Raw genomic sequence first — 27430 nt, forward strand, 5'->3', positions numbered from 1 at the left:
ATGTCAATTATCCTAACGTAAAACAAAAAAATTTGATGTGTACACCACATGACTTCCTTGTACGGAATATTAAATTATACGCATTTTTTCTTGCTTAAACTTATTCGATTAAATTAAATCTACTTCGCCGAGAGCGCATAAACCACAAGAGAATAAATTCATTCTTTAAAATTCACACTATTTGTTTACCATAGCGACACTCTGACGCTAGGTTCACTTAACAGTATTATATTTCGTTCATATTATAACTCAGAATGCACAAAATTGATATCATTTAAAGAATTATCTAATCGTTGCCACATGTTCTATTCAAATAAAAAATTAAAGCTAGAAAGATGTATAAAAGAAATTAAGCAAACAAAACAAAAAGAAATAGTTTTTACAGACGATTGAGTATTTCTCATTCAGTTCAATTAATTCATTTCTCTCTTCGCGACAAGGCAATAATACATAAAAACTCAAAATATCTGTATTAAAAATTATGAAGTAAATCTTAAACACTTATTTCCTCGAAAAAAGTCCAGAAAGGATTAAGCAGGATTTAATTCCCAATAACAAATGAAGGCGTTATCTTTGTTGTTGCCAAGCTAAGTTTCTCTATATTGACAACAAATCCACTATCTTGCTATTTCAAACGTAAACAAACAATGACCACCATCAAGAAAAGTATTAGGCTTAGCGGCACTTAAACAACTTTAAAATTGTTGAGAATTCTAAAACTATTGCATAGAGATTTACTAAAGGCATACAAACCTTAACCGGAAGATAAAAATAACATAATTCAATCATTTTTAAAGCAAAATATGTACAATTTACAAACATATAAGAGTAAAGAAACTGAGATCACTGAGCCGGGTAACAGAGTGGATATGTATATAAATATATTTACTTACGTTTGGCACGGCCGATTTCAACCAAAATACGAGCTACACATGTACATGTTATAGCAGACCTATATACAAAATTTCAACGTTCTGAGGCTACTCGTACTTGAGTTATGCGAGATACGTACGTACATACGTTCGTACAGACACCATGAAAAATTCCCTTCAGAATTCACTTTAAAACAGTTTCATACTTTTTTTTTGGAGGAAAGGAGTCTTTTATTCTGTCCTTACGTACAGATATCACGCAAAAACATCGTTAAATTGCATTCGAAAGCGGTCTAAATAGATATTTTCGTTGAAATATGCTGCCTGAAACATTTCGCGATTACAATACTTCCATTTTACTTCGTACAAGGAAGTAAAAAAAGTTGCTAACGACAGCGTTTTATTTAAAATGCTGACATTAACGAAACATTTCGACATACAGTGACGTCACATGCAATCACTTGTATTGTTCAACGTCAGAATATGACCTTAAATAATAATATTATGTATAATGTTTGGTAATGCTATTTTCATTTCATATTTTGTAAAACGTACTATATTTTTATTAAAAAAAACTCTGGGATTTGAAAAACAAGAGTGGCAACACTTTTCGAAGTAAAGTATTTTTATCATGGAGGTTAGAATAGATAGAGTAAGCATGACGTCGTAAAATTGAAGCGCCAATGAAATGCTAACAACGTGACGTAAGTCTTATGGCCAACATACAGCTTACGAGTAAAACAACGAAACATTGTTAAATAAAATTGCATTGAATTTAATAGCAAATATCAACGGTTTCAGGCTCAAGAAAGTGATTTTAGGCATAATTTGCTTAAAATACCACAGAAACTTCCCTTCATTTTCCAGGTTTTACCATGCATACATTTCAGTTATAATTACCATTTACATATTTTCAACTACCTAGATTTTAATAAATTTGATAAAGTTATTTCCAATCCTCGCGATTGTTCTATATACCAAGTAGAAAATGTTGTATGTATTAAAATTATTATGCTATGTTTTATGTATTAAAATTAAAAGTGAAGACATAAACTTTAATTGACGAATAGCTAAAATGCAAACGACGCCAATTAGGATGTGAAGTTCGCTTTCGACAGCGGCCATGATAAAACCATGACGCAATACCGTACCTTTTCATGGCGTCATTTTCATTGCTCGGTACAGGACAGGACAGGAACAAGTACAAGGGGCACCACGCCATCACCATTGACAAAATTGGTATAGCCCCCATGCACTACCTCTCTAGGATTGCTAGGGACATACGGAGAAGGCTTACCCCTTCTATTCTAGCCTCTATGATTCTTATTTCCTGCGCACGAGACTGTTGCCACTCGAAGAAATGAGCACGAAAATTAGCGTTTCGAGAATTTTTAATTAATATCCCAGCTGAATAAAGTCGTACGAAGATAAAATGTTCAAAATGGCTTCCAGATGATGTCACAAACGGACAAACGCGCACAGTTTTTAATATTATAGATTAAATGAATCCGTGCGGTCTTAGTATCAGCAGCATAAGGTTGTCAAGGAATAATCACTTAGGCTTTCATTCATAGGATCGTCATTACGTAAATTCGACACTGCATAGCATCGAAACAGCGAAGAATCAGCATAAGCATACGAATTACATTAATTAACAGAATATGATGGACACTGTTAAAGGACGACACAGATATAATTTTGATTCCATTTACGCAAGGTCTACAATCGACCCTACATGGGCTGAAGAGATACAAATATAGATTGAAACATTGGGGACACCATATTATTTACCGAAAGAAGTGTCTTTCCAGCATGCGAATTATCACAATTATCAGTGCATTGAGATGTCGTGGTTATACATATGCCCTTATCCTCTCACAGGAAATTTAATTATTTTAATTAATTTGTCCCTTAGTTATTTAGCTATTAGTACACTGCCCCCCTCAAAATGGGACAGTTCTATATCTCCCGTTCTACTGGGCGGATTGACGAAATTCAAAATGCTTTTTTCATGTCTCAAAAGCACGACTTAGGATATATATTAGATTTATCTAAAACAGTGCTCTAGCTCTAACACGGGTATTTTGACAGAAAATCGGACTTTGCATAGCATCTGATATGACATGCCAATTTTCTTTACCATATTTCGATTCTACGACTCAAATTATGTCTAAATATTAAATTTTGTAAAATTTGGTGCGAAATTTACGGAGAAATTCAAAAACTCTTGGCGCATTTTTTTTTCAGTTTTCGCCAAGAATAATTTACCTAGAGAACTTCTTAATATATGGCAACCTATTTTCCTTTCCCTTTTTACATTGTGCATGAGCGAAAAAAAAAGTCACATTGTTCCTACTTTCAAATTATTTTAACAAAGTGCCTAAACCCCATTTTATGTTATTATCGCTTTCAACAAATATATCAAATTTCAAAACGCGCCAAAGTATAAATTCACTTATATCCTAGGACATTCTGAATGATAAACTCTAATTTTTTAAGAAATTATCATTTTTGAGATGATGGTAAAAAATTTGTTACCATCGTTTTAAGTAGAAATACATCTACTTTAAGATGATAGTAAAACATTTTACAGATTATAATTCAAAACTGTTTCCGAAAAATTTATAAATTTTCTTTTTTAAATAAAAATGTTTAAAATAAATCATAAAAAATGGGAGAAATTTATTTCAAATGAAGCTAAATTTAGAAATGTGAAAGAAAGAATAATTTTAAAACCTATGTGTATCTCGTAAGTATAATTTTAAAACCTATGTGTATACTTACACCTAGCAAAACTTTCAGCGTGACCCTCGTATGGAAGCGGTATTTATTTATTTATTTTAGAAATTAGAAATTTATTCTGAGTGTAACAAACAAATGATTAGATTTAAGATAAAAATTATCTCAGATATGAAAACAATTAAAAAATGATTGCGGAGTGCAATTTCGTCGTTTTGCATACAACAAGTTATAACGATCAAACTTCTCTAATATTGCAATGGCAAAAAGGAGCGATTTAATAACATTTGAATAACCCTCAGCAGGATATATATTGTTACGTTTTTTCCCTTCCTTAGGTAGGTACGTTACGGGGTTCGCGCGGATCTGGAGTGAATAATGACAGCAGCACTTGATGGAATATCACAACATACTTTATTTACCAGTATTATCAGGACAACTCGAAAATCCCGCTTTACAGTTGTCGAAGAAGTACTATAAACACGCTGAAAAGATCAACGACACAGCCTTCAGGTTATCAGGCTATAACGGTTGAGATAGCTTCGCTGCAAAGCACCAGAGTACAGCTCCCGACTCTGTGACTCTGTTCGGTCGTTCTCGGAACTCCACGTACTCTCGAGATTCTCCACGCACTCGCGATGCACTCGACGATACACAAGAGTACAGCTTCCAACTCCTCGATTCACTCGTTCTCGGAGATCAACACACTCTCTCGACGAGGAATTAACCGCGATACACTAAGAGACTCGGTGCACTCGACGACTCACTCGGCACTCGCTGATTGACTGTCAACTCGACCGACTCGGCACTGACTGACTAACTAACTGGACACTCCGCGTACCAGCAGGGTTTACATAGCTTTTGGCTTGTGTTCGAGAACATTCTGGGCTAAACCGGTAAGAATTCGTTCCAGAAGGTTTTCCACCCGTCTATGGTATATCGCCAATTTTGTCGCCAAATGGGCAATTTCTCCCCAAATGTGGCAACCCTGCCTTCCCTTAATTATTTTATGGCAACCCTAAACCTGCTTTGCGGGAAAGCTACTCCACCGCGTCTGTAAATTTCGCAACAATATGATCCACAGGACTAGCAGAATGTCCTGCTTAATTAAAACTCCCAGGTGAACAAATGCGGCGATGCACTTAGAATTTTAGGATGAAATTTCGGATGATATTTCAAGGAACCATTTAACCAAGGGCATAACTCTAAAATCATTCTTCAAGGAAATAAAAATGTTAAGCTAGTACGGAGGTAGTTCGCACATTTTTTAGACAATTTTCATTGCGTTCACAGAAATATTTTACCCCAAATTTTTGTGTTTTAAATGATTCGTTTAATAACCCTTAATCTTCACTACCTTCCTACACTGCAATTTCGAAGACAACAACTCCCTTTTTTGATATCGAATGAGACATTTTATCCCATTCCTCTTGAAAAGCTTTCCAGAATCCAAGGAGAGTTCTAGGTCGACGTTCGAACAATTCGGTTTTCAGAAGTCAAAGTGCGCAAACATCCGTGGACAAAACATCAGGAAATTTAGTAGGGATACGAATGAAGGGTTATGGCCTTGACAACTGGTTTCTTGTTCCGTTTTTTCTCCAGGATATTAACAGTGGATTTTGACATGCGGCTTCTTCCTTTGTCTTGATGCAGCTCTACTGATTGATGGCACTTTCGGTGAAGAGAAGCCCCTTTAATTTTTATTTGTCGTTATATATCAGAAACCAATAAAAATCGTAAATCCCTTTGAAAAACGTTCTTTAGATTCTTTGAACCATGCTCTAAGATTTTTTTTCCTTCTCTTTGGCGATAATAAATGTATATTGTTTATTGCGATTATTTAAATATATCAAATATTCATCTATTGTGACAGACGTTTTCCATTTTTGCCCGAATAATTGTTTCTCATAGAGAATTCTGCAGCGTGTTCTTCTTTCGGTGATATATTCCGGAGAAAGACAAAGCACATTACGTTTTTTCGCCTCATTAGGATCCAAATCAGCATTAATCACTTTGTTTACAGCTGACACTGATATTTTAATGATTATGCAACTGTCCTTTAAGGCACACTTTTTTTAATATTAAACTTACCTTTGCAACATTAACATTCGAAATATTACTTTTTCTCCTTGGATATGTGTTTTGAACAATTTTTCTGCTTGAAGCCAAAGTTTGACGTTTTTTTTTCTTTCATTTTTGACATTATCTATCGTTGTTTTACATACAAATCATGGCTTACAGGATATTTTAAAAGCTAAACACGAATAATTTGTTCGAAAAGAGTACAAAAACAGCCTTCCATCCATTGCTTCTTTAAATACGCCATTTCGCACGAAAACAAAATTGTCAAATTGCAAACGGTAATTTACACTTTTAAAAAATATTGTTGTAGTTAAAAAAGATATATCTATATATTATCTAATCAGGTGATTTTTATAGCAAAAGCAAATTTTCTAAAAAATGGGCGGAAAGCCTCTTATTTTTAGAATACCCTATATAAAGAACAGCTCTGACAAGAGGAATGACATAATATCATCAAAAATTACGATCTCAGCAACAGTTTTAAAGGATTAAAAATTTAATGATTTAAGAAATCAATGCTACGGAGAACATGAACTGTAAACAATCGTACTCTCTTCAAAATGATTCGTTCTATGAGAAAATAAAGCGATTCGCTATAAATAGTCACAATACTTATATGTGACTAGTATAAGTATTATATATAAGTACTCACATAGTAAATATGATAAGTTCACATAATAAATATATATAAGTATTCACATAGTAAATATGATAAGTTCACATAATAAATATATATAAGTATTCACATAGTAAATATGATAAGTTCACATAATAAATATATATAAGTATTCACATAGTAAATATGATAAGTTCACATAATAAATATATATAAGTATTCACATAGTAAATATGATAAGTTCACATAATAAATATATATAAGTATTCACATAGTAAATATAAAATAATTGTGTTTATTCCTAAACAAAGCACAAATACATTCCTCTTAAACGTTTTAAAAGGAACGTAACGATTTAACCATTTGGAAAACCTGAAAGAGGACAACAAAGCAAATAGAAATCTGTGCAAACCACTCTCTGCAAAAGTCTCAATTTACGGATTAAATGAACATTAAACAGACATCATGTGATTCTCAATTAGATGTTTATGCCAAACCATCAACTTCCGCTCAGCGAGATCGAAAGTAGGCACCATCTGTTTTTGTCGTCGTTGATGTGCTTCGTTATAGCAACCAGTCGGTATGCGTTTATAGTCCTGCGTTACTGAATAATTTAATCGTCCAATTGAGAGGAAAGCTCGCTAAAGGGTTTAGTTCGGAAAAGTATAATGACCTCACAAGTAGCTCCACAGCGCTTTGATTAGTGGACGTAGCTCCTAGGTGTTTGTGCTCCGGAAATAAATGAGCTTTGCGCTTGTTGCCACGCTGTGAGACAATTTTTCACAACTTTTACGAGATTAAAAAGAAAGCAAAACAAGCACAGACAAAGCTGTATTGTAAAAAAGAATCCACTACACCAAAGAGAAAAATACTTTTACAAATAATGTTCATTCAGAATCTTCATGTAAGGTCAGATGGCTTTTTTAAATAAAAATAATAAAAATATTATTTAACTTAATGGGACTCATACACCTTAAACCCCTTATGATCTTCGAATAGGTGACTGTTGCAAGAATTGGAATATTTTATTTATTTTAAAAGCAATTACTTCCAACTTTTTACATCTGACCACATAATATAGCTGCTTTGGAAAATAGTAACCAGAAAGTTTGTGTTGCCACAAATATTTTTGTAATTTAATTCTCTTTGTGACAAAATATTTCGCCATGTTTCCACATTGCGCGCAAGATATTTTAAAAATGGCTAATGGGTCATACTTGAAATTTGATGGAATTCTTTATATGGGCACTACTTTCTAACTGAACCAACAATCTGATGAATATTTTAATATTGAAAAATTTTATGGACATGAAATATTACACATTTTGTTAATAAAATACATTTTATAAACTCAACTCAAAATCAAATAAAAGTTTGACATGAAATTTTTAGAATTTTAGGTTCACAGTAGTTTCCAAATGTTATAAAAGCTATATATTAAATATGGAATTAAATTATGAAACAGAATGTTTTAAACTGTGCGCGCAAGTTGGGAACATGACGAAAAATGTTGTCACAAAGAGGACTAAATTATAAAAATATTTGTGGCAACACAAACTTTATGATTACTCTTTCAGAAAGCAGCTATATTATGTAGTCAGCTGTAAAAAGTTGGTAGTAATTGCTTTTAAAATAAATAAGTTATCCCAATTCCTGCAACAGTCACTTATTCGAACATCTTATGGGTTTTAAGGTGTACGAGTCCCCTTAATATACAGATAATACTTATAATACTTACTGCCCATATATGAAAAATAATTGTTTGCTTTCATTTTGTTCATTCATTCTAAATCGGTTAGCGATGTGAAAGATACCTGCATGATATTATTTTTACTTTTGGGTTAAATCTTGAAATGCCTTTCTAACGAATAATATCAATTTATAAATACCTGTAACGCAAATCTATATGGTTTGTGTTATTTGATTATGGCAAAGCACTCTATGGCTACTGCCTGAGGAAAGACATGCCTTTATGGAGGACTTTCTAAGGAACCTGGCTCGTATACACGTTACACATGGGGAAAAACACAGAAACGTTCATGCAGCCAGCCCATACGCGGGATATGAGCCTCGGACAGAACTACCAGGGTTCAGTGACTTTAACGCCCGTTTATTGGTGTGTCACAAATCTAAATGGATTTTTATTACACATATAATATAAAAGTGTGCTTTAATTTCAAAATGTAATGTAACTATCATTTCAGTTGCACGTGTTTTTAAAACACTGAATTACATTAAAAAATTATAATAAAATCTATTCTCGATTATCCAGGCTAATGTCGAAGATGCAGGTGAAGGATAAATGAAAAACACAGGTAATCCAAATTGCCAATTTTCGTATATACTGTATGCGTATATTTCTTTGAAAAATCAATAATTTATTTTTGAGAATATTTGAATACTTGCCGAAATTCAGTGCGTATTTTTTGAAGTGATACTTTATCACTGCATTCGAACTGAATTGAAATCACTGTATCGCTTAAAATAAGAATATATGCACGAAAATACATACGAACACAAATATCGACTATCCACATGCAGAACGAATTATACGAGGCAATCATTGAAACTAAACCGAAAGACACATTTCAGTTGTCTTTAGAAAACTCTCGTACTTGCGCTTGTTTTACCTTTCCACACACTCACGCATAGCTTTGAGTGTGCGTCCGTGAGCACCGCTACGCACAAATAATCCGGAAACCGGATAATCTGCACCCGGATAATCAACCCAGATATTAGCGTATTGTACGTTCATAGGAAAATATATTTTATTAAGAGTAAATAATGAAACTGTGAACTAAATAGTTAAAGCCTAACTGAGAAGTTATGTTTTTAAAGATTATGAATACTTTACAATAAAGGATCTCCAAGGATGATTCATAAGATCTTTCAGAAGTTCGCCAGTGTGTACTTGGATATACTACAAGTCTTTTTCAGGAGCTAAAGAATTAACAGTCTTGATGGCCTCAAAGAAAGAACCATACAAGCAACAGCAAGCGTTACACCAAACGTTCGTGCCATAGAATGGATCGAAATTCTCTGTGACTTGCTCGTGTTGGTAAACCAGACCATTACTTGACCCAATGCCCTCTAACCGCACAGCGGCATGTGCAGCTTCCGGAACAGGCAACTTCTCATAAGCGTTATCTGATCAAACAGCCAGCATATCGCATGAAAATATGCAAGATAATGCAGAAACTGGAGGAATTTGGAACAGATTTGTGCAGTGTGGAGTAGTTCCCAGTCAATCTCTCTTCTCTCTCTCTCTCCCTCTATCTTTTTATTATTATTATTATTATTATTATTGTATATATTATGAAACATGTATATATTACGGACCACTGTATATATTATGAAACATGTATGTACTATGGCCAATGAAAATTATTATGAACTATGTATGTATTATGTAACAGGCTCAATATATTATGAAACATATATGTACTATGGCCAATTAAAATTGTTATGAACTATGTATGTATTATGTAACAGGCTCAATATATTATTAACTATGTAAGCAAGTATGAACTATGTAAGCCACTATGTATTATGTAACAGGCTCAATATATTATGAAACATGTATGTACTATGGCCAATGAAAATTATTATGAACTATGTATGTATTATGTAACAGGCTCAATATATTATGAACTATGTAAGCCACTATGTACTATGTAAGCATGTATATGTATGAACTATGTAAGCAGGTATTATGAAAGATCTATGTAAGCAGGTATTATGAAAGATCTATGTATTATGAACTACTTGTATATAAGCATGTACCATGAACTATGTAACTATGTAAGCATATATTATGAACTATGTAACTATAAGCATATGTTATGAACTATGTAAGCATGTATACAGGACCAATGTATGCCCTTATAGGCCCCATGAGGTGTTGCCCCGGATAGTTGCGGAACCTGGACTTGACCCGAATAGTCTTAGTAAGCCGCACGGGTGTCCAGATTCTGCTCTCAACTCAACTCAACTCGTGTTGTGGGTGGCACACATTTTGAACATTTTATTCATCATCGTGATCATACTGAACGGTTGAATTAGACAAATATTTTTTCAAACCATTTCATGTAGTATTACGTATTTTAAAGATACCTTACTACAAGGTGAGACAGCGTTCATAGTAGGATATTTAAAACACACCATAAGGCAGTAGCTGAAATTTATTTATTACCTTTTATGTCAATTAATAGTTAAAGGTATGCTAATGTGTACGTCCTTGTGAATTGCGTGGGTTACTTTTTGAATATGATACCTGTCAAATGATGCCCCCTCTGCACAGCACATTCATCTAGGCGGCGTTGGAAGGTTGCCATGACTCGGCGTAACGTATTCCCTGGGACATTGCCGACGGCAGTTCTGATGCGATCCCAGAAAACTTGCTTCAGGTGGCTCCGAAGGAAAAAGTCTTCACATGAAAGATCAAGTGTGCGAGGCGGCTCAGGAAATGTAACCAAAACGAGAAATTACTCTACCTGGGAATGTCTGTCGCCATGGTCCGTCCATCTGGAACTTTGCCCAAGTTGAAATGTTGCTGAAACAGATGTTGAGTAGACGTTGGTTGGCAGAAACAGATGTTGGTTTTCAAGAACAGCAGAGTAGTTATTCTTGAAATAACTTTCAACAGCAAAGGCACGATGCTGTGCACTCCACCGATCCATATCACTGTCATACTCGAAATGGCAGCTCATTAGTACACGAATACGGCACGAGCTGGCGCGCATTCATGCAATACGTCATTGTACTACTCAAGTCAAATTACGCTATGAACGCTGCCGCACCCTGTATATCTCGCCATTCATTCTCAGAGACACTATACAATACTTTATCAAAAAAGCTGAAATAAAGCAAGTGACATAGTTCAAAAAAGCATCTTTTGTAATAAAATGATAAAAACTCCTCTGTTATTGGCATTTAAATTTGAGAGTTTCAAACTATTTTCTTTCTTTCCGGTGGGAGGGTTTACAGAGTCCATTTCTTTTCCGTAAGATAAACTAGAACAACTCTGCCTAAGGCTTAAGCACCCTTATCACTACGTCTTTGATTTTAGAACAGAAACGTGATAAGGATGTAAAGGATTCTTTTATTCAACTTAGGTAAAGGTATAACGTACTGCCCGTGCTTACACAACCAGTTAACATTTATTGTTTAACTCCAAGAATAGGAGAAAACTGAGACTTAGTCTATCGCAAGCAATTAAATTAAGTAAATCGTAAGTAAACCAAAACGCTACACAGAGATAAAACGCGCAGATTGGTTCAAATACCTAAGGCAGGAGTGTCAAGCCTTTAAGACGAGAATAACGCAACACCGCAAATAACCAGCTCTTATGAGAATAAAGTACCGCCTTCAACAGGCGGAACACGTTCGGATTCTACCGTCTAAAACTTTGCTTTAATGCCGACTCTTTCAGCCACCCAGAAGAGAAACTGGTTAGTGACTCTGACTGCTATACCGAAGGGCTGGTGTTCGAATCCCGAAGAAAGCATTGATATAATTTGTCCGTCCTTTCATAGGAGACAATAGAGGCCCATCTAATTAGGTCCTTCCATAATAAAGTGACCATCGTTTTCGACCTTAATAGTGGCCAATGCCTATAAACTTCTAGAGCCAGCTATTGGAAAACAATACTCTCTTTTTCTACCTCATCTGTATACGCGCGAACTAAATATCAACATTTTAGCAGGAAAATGTAAAGCGAGAAAGACAGTAAAGTAACGCAAAATAGCGGGTTACTAAAACTAACCAGTTACTTATGTTATAAAATTTCTTATGCCATACCTAGTTTATCAAAAATCACATCCATTACCCGAAAGCAAATTTATTTCTGTTCAAGTGATACAAAATATGAATAATTTTATGCAAATAACAACATTGTTTTAAGGTCGTACTGAAATTGAAAAAATTCTGATATAATGTTAATTTCTTGTAACTTAAATTAAACATTTTCTTACGATTTCCTTTAACTGAAATGTAGCTGGATTCCGAGAAGTTTTCATACAGAAAATATTCCACTTACCAGATATAATAAATGTACAACATGCATCTCCATCGTTGGTTTCCCCAAAATTGAGAACAATGAATTATAACAAAACTTACACTTCAGTTACGTTTAAAATAACATTCAGCGCATTCACTGAAGAAGTTATCCCGGTGTATTCCAGAAAGCGTTGTTTTTCATATAACCCAGATACAATAAATTAAAGTGCAGGTGGTTTTCGTCATATACTGTTCGGCTAGGTATATGTCTTCCGCAGTAGACTCTGTTAAACGAAACTCAGGGCAAACCTTCTGGTAAACTTCCAGCATGACTGTCTCTTTGTACAGTCAGTTAGAGGGTACAAAGGTGATCTAGAAGGGATGCAGTTTACCAGATAGACAAGACTCTTTAGGAACTGCGTCTGAAAAACATACCAGCATGTAGTTCCGGTTACAGCCGAAAACCTCACGGACGAAAACATCGCGGAGAAAATAACGCAAGGCTAAAACGTCGTGGTACAAAACATCGTGGGAGAAAAGAAAACAAAGAGTAAACATCGCAGTTCTAAAAAACATCATGGTACAAAGTATTGTGGTCTAAAATAAAGCGTATCAAAGACTTCGCAGTTTAAAAACATTGTCGACGAAAATATCCTGGTAAAAAATAAAGTACCTACAAGTCATCGCATGACGATTTTGCCGCCATGTTTGCGACGGACACAGTAGTTCCAGACAAAATGGGAAAATCGGTATTACTGATCCTGGATACAACAGCGATTCTATTAATGATTATTCCTAGGAATAGCCTTTTTCCGATATATATATCGTATATGACCTTTTTCATGAAGTACTAATCTAAAATATTTCGTAGGTGCTGCGGAATTCTGAAGTGAAAGCACAGCGATCCTCCAAAAGATTTTTCCGTACTTTCTTGGAACGCAAAGGACTACAGGAAAAGATTACTTTTAGAAATGTCATGTCGAAGGGGTGGTTAAAGAAAGAAATGATTTGCATGAAGTTCAGGAACTATCTTTCCTGAAGAAATGGGAAAGTGATATGGTCTCAAAATTCATCCCAACTTATACCGTGTGGAAATAACGGAGTAACACTCCTCTACTGGAGGGATGACGAACTTTCCCAAAACTAAGATATGTGAGATATCAAATTCAAAAGTGCTGGGAAACGTGAGGTTTTGTGTATCCTAATACCGATTTCATAGTGAAATAATCTCTGTGTGAAAAGCAGCCAAGTCATAGTATCATTATTTCACCAGAAACCAGTCTTCGCAGAGTCGCAGAGATTGAATCATCAATTTTGAGATTTATCTCTAAACTGTTTATGTTTAGAGATAAACAGTTTAGCTTTGCCAAGCTTTGCTCCTAAGTCTCCTCCAAGCTTTGCCTTTAAGACTCTGTAACATCCTCTTCCAAGGCTTAAAGTAACCATATACGCTAGATATAATCCTAATCGAAGATTTGTGTAATGTTGTCTTGAAACAGATACAAGAATGGCAAACAAATGATAAACTAACAATAATTTTTATTTCATGCCTAAAGTTCACATTCCTAAATCCTTTTGTTAACTTATTGCAAATCGAGGCTTAACAGACGTGGCAATGTGTATATTTTCTAAAGAAAGACGTGTAATTTTTACTTGGGTGGTGTTATGCGCATGTTTATTTTTTTTCTACGTATTGAAAGCAAACATCATTTTCACACTTTATATTTTCACTCTATATTACTTTTACACTGCGTGTTTCAATTTTAATGTAAATCAATGAGCTTTATTAAACTCACATGAAAAATCTTGTTTGTTAAGTTTCTTTGTAAAACTGACCAAGCGAATGAATTATACGGTACGTGTTCATTAAATTCTCTGAAAAAGGGAAAGCAGGGAAATTCATTAGGGAATGTCATTAGGGAAATATTATTGGCGCGAAGTAAATGCTAATTTATAATTAAGAAATGTATTCATTCCATGATAAACATGATCGTCTTTCATTGAAGGCTTGACTAATTTAATCTTTATATTGGCTTGAAATTTCCTTAATTTCTTTAGATAGGACTCGAAATCTTATCACTCCCGATGCCTAAAATAAATTTAATTCCATGAATGTGTTAACTATTTCGAATATATTTCAATAATATTTCATGAAACATTTAACTTTTCCGCCAATAACAGCGGGCTTGCCCGCTAGTTTAACTTGTATATTGTGTTGTTGACGAGCCTCAATAGTGATAATCTAAAAAATTATTTGTAATCAGAATCATTTTCTTAAAAGTTTTAAATAGACAAAGAATGTATTTGTAGAGATACAAAACGAAATGTGTTTTTGCTTTTTTGACACATGTGTATACTTATCGATGTACAAAACACACAAAATGTTATGCAAAAGACAATGAAATGTCATTTAGACATTGCGTAAATTAATTTTTCTATATACATTTCTTATTATTATAGAGATTGGTCTATTTATGTCATTTGTAAATACTTATTAATTTCATTAATTTTTGAAAAAAATCACGATTTATTTAATAAAAGCAAGTTTATCACATTAGTTTTAATTAAACATTTCTTTACACAGCTAGCCTAGTTACTTTTATTTATTTTAGGTCTAGGTGGTGAAAATATTTTTTAGAAAAAGTTTGATTATTCAGAAGTGATAGATGTAAGATCCAAACTCGCATACTGATAACAAAATAAATTATTTCTCACTTCGAATTTCTTAGAATTATTCGTTAATTTTAGTGATTTTTACGATTCAGCTATAAATTCCTAAAACAGCGATATTTTAATTTATCTCTATAAATACAATATAAATTCATAGCTTGTTTATAAACTCTAGTTTCGCTGTGATACTTAAATCCTCGCTTTTTGATAATATTTGCAAAATATAAAGGTAATTATTTATATGGCATAGAAAGCTTTCCATGTGCAACAGAAACACTAGATATCAACTCTAAGTAATTCAAGATAAAGTGTTCATATAATTATTTTAGCTAAATTTCAGAAATATTTTAATCCATTTATGTTTATGTCAACATTGTTGTGTCGCGAATTGAAAAATGCAGTCCTAAATGTCTTGTTTAAACGAAAACTGAAAAAAGGAGAAACGATATTGACAATCAACTTCAGTACGAAATATCTTGTGACTGTCTGAGAAATATACCTTGGTTCTTGACCTGAAATTCTAGCTAAACTAATAATGAGGAAATAAAAATAATCTTAAAAAGTACTTACGCATTTTCGTTGTTTTCAAAGACAAGTATTCCTTCCACATGTTTATAATCTCTCCCTGGTTTTGCGCTTCCTTCTAGTGTCCTGAAAGGTATGATAACTCGTCCTCTGGCTCCACTGTAGCGGGATACTTTGAGCCTGTACTCCCCAATGGATTCTGGTACTTCTTGAGCTACATCTTGAAATCCAAATACTCCACTATGGTCATCATCAAGAATCATTACAGTGGCAATTGAAGGAGTTGCTAATTCTAACGGAGGTCTTGGGGGACCCAGCTGCCCAGGAGAACCATTCATTGCTCTCAGCGGTATACCATCGGGGTGATTCAGGTACCTCGGGTTACTTAGACGAACATAGAAGTGTTCATCCTCCTCGAAGATGTCATCATCTATGACCGTGATGAAAACCTGTTGTTGGGTTTCACCAGGACGGAAGATAATAGTTCCCGCTAGTGGTTCGTAGTCTGAACCTGCTTCTGCAGTGCCATCTTCGGTTTCGAAATCCACACATACTGAATAAGAAACATCTCCAGACCTGATAATCGTCACCGCAAACTGACCTACACTTTCCATTACAGTGTAATGTGCAGGATTGAAATAAATGCGACACATATCATCTTTGATGGTTTCCTTAGACTCTTCCTTCTCAGGTTCTGGTTTCTCTAGCTTCTTTTTAATAAGATTACCTCCTCCCGTAAGTTTTTTGGTTGCCTGTAGTCGATAGAAAGCCCTGCTCTTAGGTCCTCTCTCAAGGATTTCTTCCCGTGCCATTAGTTCCAGCTCTTCCATGGTTTTTTCAGGATTCTTCCGTCTCAGTTCTCGAAGCAGCTGTATATATTCTCGCCTGTGCTCTTCGAATTCTTTAACTTCTTCATTTTCTTCTTCATCAAAGACTTTCAGACCATTGGTAGCTGTGGGTTTACTACCTGGGGCTCCCATTTCAACAGCCCCAGCACCCTCGCCACCTTCGCCTCCTACAATAACCCCTCTCTTATTCATTCGGTATTTCTTAGAGAGGTACTTGTAGATGAGGAGTCTACGATCCGCGATATACGCGGTAAGTACTGTAGTGGGGAAGAAGAGGAAGGTAACTATACCTTCCCAGACTTCGATTACCCCATAGGAAGACCATGTAAGGATCAGGTAAAGCCATATGTAAGCAAATACACTCCACGTCATTGTGACAAAAAATACCCTAAGATGTTTTATCTTGCGGTGTTCGTCGCTTGGGATAGACCACACACAAATCGCTATGATCACGAACATATTAAATGCGGCACTTCCGACAATCGTTCCTGGTCCTAAATCTCCTGCTTGAAATCCTTGACCTGTTACTTCAATCACCGATAGTAGAATTTCTGGAGCGGATGACCCCAAGGCCATAAGGGTCAGATTGGACACTGTCTCATTCCATATACGAACACTGATAGTTTGTGTCTCTCCATTTGGCTTCTTTATTACTACCTCTTTCTCTTTAGAGGTTATTACTTCGATTGCAGCCATAAAACGATCAGCTATGATGGACACACCTACAAATATATACACCAGTGCTATGAAATATATAATTCCCCTAGCCACTACATCTCCTTTACTAAGATTGGTGGTAGGAGTCCATACGGGAAGGATTAATCCATCCTTGCATTGAGAATAATTGGACGCGGAGGCCGTATCAAGTACTGTGCTTGTGAAAAGCACACCCCAAATTAAAGCATGTGTGAAAGAAATCATTTTGAAAGTAATTTAATACTTGATAATAATGTATAAAATTTTAATTGTTGATATGATAGGCAGATATTGACGAATACTTATTGCTTAGCTAAATTATAATTTTTAATTTCGAGTTTACTTTGAGTGTTCATTTCTCAAAATAATGAAGTTATTTCTAAACATGAAAGAGTTTCAAAATTCAGTAATAATTTTCCTTAGAATGATAAAAATGTTTAACGTAAAAGTTACTTCTTCACTATCATTAAGGACAGAGTTAAGAATTTTGTTATCATTATTGAAACATATATTCTTTCCTTGATTTTAAGAAATTAAAGTTTGATAGTTATTACTGAATTACTGAATTTACTGAATATTACTGAGTTTTATGAAATTTATAATATTTATTTATAAGAGTAGTTTCTCATGAAATTTAATAATATAAAACCTTTATCGAGGTCACAGGATTCTCTCTGTTTTTCTTTAACAAAGTAATAATAACTAAATGCAAAAATTGTTAAATATCATTTATAAATAATAATGATTTCGCTTTCTTAAATTAATTTTAAAGTTATAAAATCAAATTCAAAGAATAATAAAGTGAATTCACAACCAGAGTCGATGAAGAGCTGAAGAAATTTGTTTCAAGTAAATATAAAAAATATTTTTAAGGAAAAGAAAAAATATTACTGAATTTGAAAACTAATGTTAGAACTTCAAGAAAATATTTGTTCAAACATTGAGGTCTTACTAAAATCTATATAATACAAATACTTTAATTTCTAGAAAGCCACTTTTACAGTTATATAGTTAATCATTGCTTATTTGCAATGCTATTCATTGAGACAATGCAGTTTGCTTTAGATAATAAAGCAGTTTGCTTAAATATTAAGCTTGTTTACAGTTTTTACAAAGCTAGAAATTATGTGAACCGTGTTCAAAGATTTAAATTTAATTTATGTATTTTTGGTGTTAAAAATAATAAGTATTTTTGTTATAATTTTGATCAAAATGGATAAATGTGAATGAAAAGAGTAATCTAAAATTAAGAAATATTCAAAAGTGCTTATCCTGCTTGCGGTTTGGGGTGAATGGTTTTATTTTAATTTAGAGATTGTTTTAATAGAGAACATTTTATCTCATTAATAAATCCTGGTATCATTAGCATGGAGCTTTCCAATAATAATATTAAGTTCAATATTATTAAGGCGATGAATGACACCCTAAAAACGCCCATCTCGATAAAAGTAAACTTCATGTTAGATAAAAATATCTCACTCTTATAATGTTCACAGAATATAGCTTCCATGCTTGAAATGCAGTATTTTCTAGGGAAGATGACATTCACTATTCTCCAAGATATCTGAAAATAGAAAAATTAGCTATAAGTATTCACTTCTTATGAATCAATTAATAATAAAAGTGTTAATTATTTCATTTATAATAAAAGAATCTTCAAAACTATAATGTATTTGAAAATATAAAATACAAATTTCACCTTTTATTACACAACTTCGATATCTAATAAAACATTTTGTTAAGTCCACTTCAAAATATTACGATTCTTTATTTATAAATTACTATCGGAAGTACCCGATGCCAGTTACGTTAGATTGAGAGTAATGTATTTAACAACAAAGAGAACGATACCGCTGTAATCCTTCTCTAATAACGATGCACAAAATACGATTCATAGTCATACATCGTTCATCTGATGCGATATGTAACCCACATAAAAAACTTCGATAGAATAATAAACTAACAGAAATCAATAACGCAAGCAAACACACAAACAGAGATTTTTCTTGATATATATAGATCTTGTAAAACGTACAAATTTTTGATTGACAAACTCTACTATTTGAAAGCTAGCAGAAGCAACACTTTCCGAAGTAAAGCATTTTTATTTCCAACGCGACCACTCGGAAAAGAGAGTGCGAAAATTAGTGTTTTCAGAGTATTTAATTAATATCTGGGCTGATTAAAGTCGTACGAACAGTCGAAATGGCTTCCCACAAATTTTTGGAATCGAGAATAATGTATTTAATGATTGGCAATACTATTTTTATTTCATTGTAAAACTTAGAAAATTTTATTATTAAACTCTACAATTTGAAAGCGAGCACTTCTCCAAATAAAGCAGATTTTTATCTCCAGCGTGCGAAACTGTTGCCATTCGGAAAAATGACGGTGAAAATTAGCGTTTACAAAGTTTTTAATTAATATCTTTGATTTTAGCTCTTTTTGTTTGGAACGAAGTGCACGTCGACCTTTCCCAGGACCCAGAAAGGAATTGTAGAAAGTTTAGTGACGATAACTATAGTAGTGACTAAGTTAATAGCAAACAAACACACAAACCTTTTTCTATGCATATATATATATATACTAGAAAGTCCGGCGGTCATACGAAATGACCGCTGTTCTAGATATTATAAATTGTAATTAAAATGATTTGTGCAAAGGTGTCTGCTAATTCAAACTGAATTACCCAGGGCAGGCGGCGAGGACGCCCCTTTGCTTACTGCCCCACGGAGTTTCCCCCTTCTACTTACATAATTGCTTAAAGTAGAGTGCAATGAAGGAAACTACTGGCGGTACATTTCTTAAGAGCCACCACTATCTCAATCAATAAAGGTGATTTAAATAATAAATTGTTAATTCACATGTCAAAGGTGTCTTTGTGCACAACATTTCGTGTGGAGATCTTTCCATCATTTTTAAGCTCGCCTTGTAGAAGACCATCCATTATTTTTAATTTTACGTCCGTTCTTTCACGGACTTTTGAACAGGCAACATAAAATTGACCGTGTCCAAATGCAGGCTCAGGTAAAAAATGCCAACGTGCTTAAGCGTTTCGCCTTGAGACATATGGATGGTCATAGCAAAGGCAAGTTTTACAGGAAATTGTCTACGTCTCAATTGAAGCGGCAACTCTGTGTCGTGGCATCTTCACCCCATTGGCTACCACAGTTACGCAAACAACCAATAAACTATCGGCGACAAACAGACACTCAAACCGCATATATATATGGGGTGAAGTAACATCATCTACTCCGAAACGGCTGGCTCCCGGGCTTAGCGAAGCACACCTTTGGATTCCGCAGGTCCGTGGCACACCAATTTGACGCTTCGCGTCTTCTTGGGACTTTAATTAGCCGAGATATTAATTAAAAACTAATTTTCCTCTACATTTTACACTTTCTATATTGGGTTTTCCCTATTACAGGGATTTGGCTACGTGCCAAATTCTTTTTTCTGGAATAGCTACGTAACGGTGCCGAGTTGAAATTCGAGACACGTATCCTCGGATTCCAAAAAATTCTCCGAATCCATCGATACCTTTCTCATCTTCGTACGACTTTAATCAGACGAGATATTAATTAAAAACTGGAGAAACATTAATTTCCGCACTCATTTTTCCGAGTGGCAACAATAAACTATTGGCGACACACACTTTAGCCGTTTATATATATAAAGATGACTAATAAACATATGCTTTATTAGATAAAAGACTATTAAGACAGAAGCTTTAGATATCGAAACACCATGGCATTCAAAGCATTTTTAATAATAAGATATGAATAATTTTCCTCGAAAAGAGCACAAACATAGCTTTCCATCCATTGCCCTTTAACAGCGCCATTTCGCATGGAAACAAACCTGTCAAGTAGCAGACGATTATTTATACCTTCAAAAATATAACTGCAGTTTAAAAACGAATTTCCAAGCAGACAGGATAGCTTAAGATAAAGAATCTATAAACTACCGAAATATAAAATAAAAATGTTCTCTTTTATAAAAATAACTTTAATAAGTACTAAATCGTTTTGTGACACTTGAACGAAAATCATAATGCACGATTCCTTATTTTTAAACTATACAGACGCTTTTCTCACATTTCTTAGACGATTTTCATTGTATTTGCAGAAATATTTTACCTACAATTTTTACATTTTAAATACTCGATTTGATAAACGTATTCTTCTCTGTCTTACTACACCACGATTTGCAAGACAATAAAGCCTTTTGTAATATCGGAAGAGGTATTTTATCCCATTCCTATCGGAGAGCTTTCTAAAATCCAGGGAGGGATGTTCAGTTGTTCATCGACGTTACGTCAATCCCCTTTTTAAAAGTCCAAAAGCGTAAAAATCTGTAGGTGATATATCAAGAGCTTTAGTAGGGATATGTGTGAAGGGTATAGCCCTAATACCCATTTTTTGTTCCATTTTTCCCAGGAAATTAACAGTGGATTTTTGACGTGTGGCTACTTGCTTTGTCTGGATGCAGCTCTATTCATTGATGGCTCTGCGTGAAGAGTAGGAATTTCGTGTTTGCTAATAGGGTATAACATATGTTGCTGTATGTGGAGTTGATCTTAAAATATTTTTCCAAACTATTTATTTTTAATTTGCCGTTAGTTGGAAAATAAGCAACAATAATAAATCCTTTTGAAAAACTTTCAAGATTCTTTGAACCGTATTTTAGGATATTTTATCCTACTTGATGACAAGGTCTGGATCTTTTTTTTAATGAAGACAAATAAATACATCCAAGCTCCATCTGTTGCGATAACATTTTTCCATTTTTGCCCGACCATATGTTTGACGTAAAGAATTCTGAAGGGCGTTTTGCGTTAAGCGATCTGTCTTGGAGAAAGACGATGCACATTATACTTTTTTCTCCCAATTTTAAAATTCAAATCAGCATTATGCACTTTGTTTACAGTTGATATTAAGCATTTAAATGATATTCAACTGTCCTTTAAATTAGCAAATTACCTTCTAACATTGAAGTTCGCACCTTTGCAACATTCGAGACACTCCGAATTTTCGTTGGATATGTATTTTGAACAATTTATAAGGTATTTTACCCTTTCTTCCAGCATGCCTTCGTGGTGTAACGGTAGCACACTCTGTGCGTATTTCGAGATGTCTAGGTTCGGATGTTCTTTTAACATTATTAACTTTGAAACATTCGAAACATTCCAGCTTTTCTCTGGATATGTATTTGGAACAATTTGTAAGGTATTTTCTCCTTTCTTCCAGCATGCCGTCGTGGTGTAATGATAATAACTTCGTGGTGTAATGCTCTGTGCGTATTTCGAGATGTCTAGGTTCGGATGTTCTTTTAACATTATTAACTTTGAAACATTCCAAATTTTCCTTGGATATGTATTTGGAACAATTTGTAAGGTATTTTCTCCTTTCTTCCAGCATGCCGTCGTGGTGTAATGATAATAACTTCGTGGGGTAATGCTCTGTGCGTATTTCGAGATGTCTAGGTTCGGATGTTCTTTTAACATTATTAACTTTGAAACATTCAAAACATTCCAAATTTTCCTTGGATATGTATTTGGAACAATTTGTAAGGTATTTTCTCCTTTCTTCCAGCATGCCGTCGTGGTGTAATGATAATAACTTCGTGGTGTAATGCTCTGTGCGTATTTCGAGATTTCTAGGTTCGGATGTTCTTTTAACATTATTAACTTTGAAACATTCCAAATTTTCCTTGGATATGTATTTGGAACAATTTGTAAGGTATTTTCTCCTTTCTTCCAGCATGCCGTCGTGGTGTAATGATAATAACTTCGTGGTGTAATGCTCTGTGAGTATTTCGAGATGTCTAGGTTCGGATGTTCTTTTAACATTATTAACTTTGAAACATTCGAAACATTCCAAATTTTCCTTGGATATGTATTTGGAACAATTTGTAAGGTATTTTCTCCTTTCTTCCAGCATGCCGTCGTGGTGTAATGATAATAACTTCGTGGTGTAATGCTCTGTGCGTATTTCGAGATGTCTAGGTTCGGATGTTCTTTTAACATTATTAACTTCGTAACATTGAAACATTCCAAATTTTCCTTGGATGTGTATTTGGAACGATTTTTCCATTTGAAGCCAAACTGATTTTTTTTTCCTTTTTTGGTTGACGATATAACATAGCCTAGCTTTAGATATCGAAACATGGCATTATGCAAAAACTATGGCATTCAAAGCATTTTTAATAATAAGATATGAATAATTTTCCTCGAAAAGAGCACAAACATAGCTTTCCATCCATTGCCCTTTAACAGCGCCATTTCGCATGGAAACAAGCCTGTCAAGTAGCAGACGATTATTTATACCTTCAAAAATAATAACTGCAGTTTAAAAACGAATTTCCAAGCAGACAACGTTCTTTATATCAAAGCTAAATAATGTGGCAATAGCCTCACCGTTTAAAGAATAATGCTTATAAAACTAAGGAAGTTAGGAAAAAGTAACAATTACATCGAACAAATAGACTTTAAAATAACTCTCTTTTTTAGAAAATAACAATAAATTCATTTCTTGCTTATACCAATTGTTCAGAATCAAAGAAGCTTCTTTTGTTATGCTTACATTTCTTGTATAGCTCTTAATTTGTTTTCGCTTGATAAGAGATAAAGAAGAAATTCAGTAAGCTAATCTTCACAGAAAGGACAAATAAGAATTTATTTATTTTTCTTCCGAATACAGGAGTGTCGAATATATTTATAATAACCAAAGATCAGAAAGGAAAAAAAGCAGATGTTTTGAAAACTATTTCGCTTTTATTAAAGTATAATCCCCTCCCCCCCATTGAAAATATCTGAAAATTTCTGATGAGCATATTTCAGAAAGTTTTTTATTATTTTGCCGTCAACATATCATTTTGATACTGCGAATGTTTAATATAATTAAATTTAGAATGTCCCAATAATGTAATTTTTTATCCGCCCGAGATTTCCTTAAAAAGTACAAGAAAACACTGTTTAATTATTAAGGAAAGACTGACGTTTTCATAAATTTACATATATTTAAAGTATTTTTATTTACGTATATTGTGTATACAAAACATAAAAAAAACTGAAAGCTTTCAGATTTTATTTATTACGCCCAAAAGTAGTGTTTTTATTTTTTTTTCTACGTTTTTTGTGTTACCTGTATTTATTAAATGTCATGTTCTTCACACTTAAATTATAAAATTCAATTCAACAGCAATATCGCAAAATGATTTAAAAAGAGAAAATATTTAGACTTTCCAATACACAGTCACTCGCGCTGGAGATGATTTTTTTTTTTTTTTTTTTTTTTTCCTTTCGCACAGTGTTGCCATTGCTCCTTTTGAAATCGTTGAGTTTCTTGATCAAAAACTCATAAATGCTTTACAAAATATGAAATAGATAATAAAACAAATCCCAAATTTAGGCTTCCAGATCCCCATATCAGGTGGAGACGTACGTTATTCAAACTCTGATGGCTCTAGGTACGGTTGTTTAATCACAATGCGAGAAACATACATATTATCAGGGCTTGTGTTTCTCTTGATTTGCTTTGGAAACATGGTACGTCCTGAATAAGAACAGGGAGCTTACTCAAGCTATGTTCAAGATTTGTGTATAAGAGACGACACAAGCAGGAAGGGTATACGAAACCCTTTATTTTCAATACTTTACAGGTTCTTCTAAACTTCGGAATACAAAGACCAACCACTTGTGGTCTGAACGTAAGAATATAAAACTACTAACTAAAAGCTAACTTTGAATTAGCATACAAATGCCTAGCCTAAGACTGGCCTTTATTTAAAAGGGTACGTATGTAGTACCCCAAGCTGCTGAAACTGCAATACGTTCTCAAATATCAAGGGGCCTAAACCTCTGGCCTTAAAGGCAAACAGCAACTGAGTGAAAAGTCGTAGAACTGCAGTGGCAAGCGGTTTGCTTCCTAAATCTCCTTCTCTCTCTCTCTCTCTTGGCAAAAAGCCACAACTTAAATACTTGGGCGTTAGCAAGACAATTTGCATAAACAAGTTAAAGCATTTAATTCTGGCCGGAAGTAGAAAATAAGAAATGATAGTACAGTTTTAAAATAAAACAAATGTTAGTAAAACTTAGGATTATTACAATATATTTATGCAGATGCTTCATTATTTAATTTCTCTAAATATAATACAAGGTGATAATAGTTGGTGGCAACAATTAGAAAAGTGATTCAGACTTTTAAAATTTCGACGCAAAATTCCAAAACGAAATTAATAAGCCTTCTGGGCCAATGCCTTATGAGCTAGAAACAAAGTATGACATATTACAATCCTGTTTTACGATTAAAGTATTTATAAAATGGATAAAAACTCAATTTAATTCTAAAAAGCAGAAATTCCTGCATCAATAAGTCAAGATATATTTTAAATTCTATCAGAATCAAGAGTTTAGGAGAATATGTAATATGTTTTTTGTATATAAATTTGAGAAGAAAATAATCTAAGCAAACAGAGCTTTCAGTAACGACTGGAGCGATAATAAATTAAGAATCGTTGGTATTGTTGTGTGCGTACGGGTTCGTTATGAAATGAATGCACAAGTCCGATGAAAAATGAACAAAAATTTATTATTATCACAACAGAAATGCTTAAATTTTCTCAAATTATCATGCAGTATCACAATATCTCACAGTAGTTATCTTTTAACTACTTAAATGTACAATAGAACGTAATTCAAAACAGCTAAAGAACGCTAATCCGCGAATTCGCTATAATCAACAACGGCAGTTTTCTAAACAACAACAAACTAAGCAACTACTACAAACTGAGATGTTTTCCTCCTTTTATAAGATTTTAAAATCACGCGCTAGAATTTTCCAGTACTTTCTCGAAATCAAAAAGAGATATTTATTTATTTAATGCACGCGCTCTTGTATTTTCAATTTTCCGGCTTAGCTTTCTTTTAATATTCGTCACGCGCTGCACTGCGCGAGAAATAAAACCATTTAATTTCTAATTGAACTAACATTAGCTTTTTAAATACCAAATTCGTAACAGTATTATTAGTATAGGTTCATATTTTTCAAAAGATATTATTTTTGGGTAGTGCTACATTTACTTATATAGTACCGGCATGGCCAGACTCTGGCTGATGTTGTAATATTTCGAATATTATTCCAACTTAAACAACTTAAAAAAGAAATCGAGTACGGCAGGCTTTTATTAACAACCAGTAGTTTTATTTTTAAAATACAGATATTTATGAGATTTTATTTTATTCAGTTATGGTGTTTGCAGCAAGGTCAAAAGTTTTCCATCAGTTTTTATTTAATTCCTGATAAGTTATTGAACTCAAATTTTGCGCATGCACTGTTTGAGGATGGCAATGCAGTTTGATAAAGCGATCTTTTTTTTTTTTTTTTTTTTTTTTTTTTTTTTTTTTTTTTTTTTCAAAATTCGATTTAGACATTTTATTTCCTTGTATGAAATAAAAAAGTATCGTAATGGCAGAAAATTACATTTTTCATATTTCGAGGATAAATTCAATTTTGACCGTTTTCTAATCCATTTTGACTATTTGTTTTGAGTCATGTCTGGCTGAGGGACAGAATGAAGTCTCTATAATTTAAATTAGCAATTCCTCATTTTAATTTGGGTATTTTCTCTCTCTCTTTGGCATAATTTAAGTCGTAGAATCAAAATATGGAAAAACATGTGTCTGCCATTTCAGAAAAAGTGCGATTTTGTGTTCAAAAACCTATGCTAGGAAATATTATATATAAATCTAATATATATCCTAAATCGTCCTTTTGAGACACGAAAAATGTTCAACAGAGTTCAATTTCGTAAATCGGTCGAGTAGAATGAGAGGTATAGAACTGTGCCTTCTCTTTTTTTTTTTTTTTTTTTTTTTTAAATCAGCAGCAAAAATGTTACAACCCAAAAAGTCTTCGCGCACATCACAAATATCTTCGCAAAACAATCTGCACATATTAGTAAATATTGTAGTATTTCTGTCACGAATTTTGCAGGATATCTTGCAGCATTTATGACAAGCTTTCAAACGCCTGGGCATAGAGTTCACCATTTTGTTTTGTGAATATTGCGCAAAAAAATAGGGGGGGACAGTTCTAAATCTCCTGTTCCTACTGGATCGAATCTCGAAATTTAACTTGCGTTTTCCATGGCTCGAAAGCGTGACTTCGGATATATATTAGATTTATATATAACATTATTCTAACATAGGTAGTTTGGCACAAAATCGAGCTTTTTCTGTAATAGCGTACCAATGGTTTTCCATAATTCGATTCTATGAATATATAAATTATACAAAAGTGCCAAGTTTTGTAAAAACGCAAGAGTAGTTTTAAAACAATTAGCTCTTTTCAGCTCCTCCATGTTAATTGAATTTGGTATACATT

General features: G+C 33.6%; 1 protein-coding gene across 1 annotated transcript in view; it reads right to left on the reverse strand.

Annotated features, from left to right (window-relative positions):
* LOC118180851 (sodium/calcium exchanger 3-like) overlaps positions 1-27430 on the reverse strand; it is a 1002905-nt gene that overhangs the window by 485084 nt on the left and 490391 nt on the right. The window contains exon 3 of the mRNA XM_085822774.1: positions 15547-18609. Within this exon, the coding sequence (XP_085678900.1) occupies positions 15547-17270 (1724 nt within the window). The 5' untranslated portion in view covers positions 17271-18609. The remainder of the gene's footprint in view (positions 1-15546; positions 18610-27430) is intronic.

The sequence above is a fragment of the Stegodyphus dumicola genome, chromosome 8, assembly GCF_044657685.1.
Source record: "Stegodyphus dumicola isolate Sdum_Otavi_A_Nest chromosome 8, ASM4465768v1".
Classification (NCBI taxonomy): Eukaryota; Metazoa; Arthropoda; class Arachnida; order Araneae; family Eresidae; genus Stegodyphus; species Stegodyphus dumicola.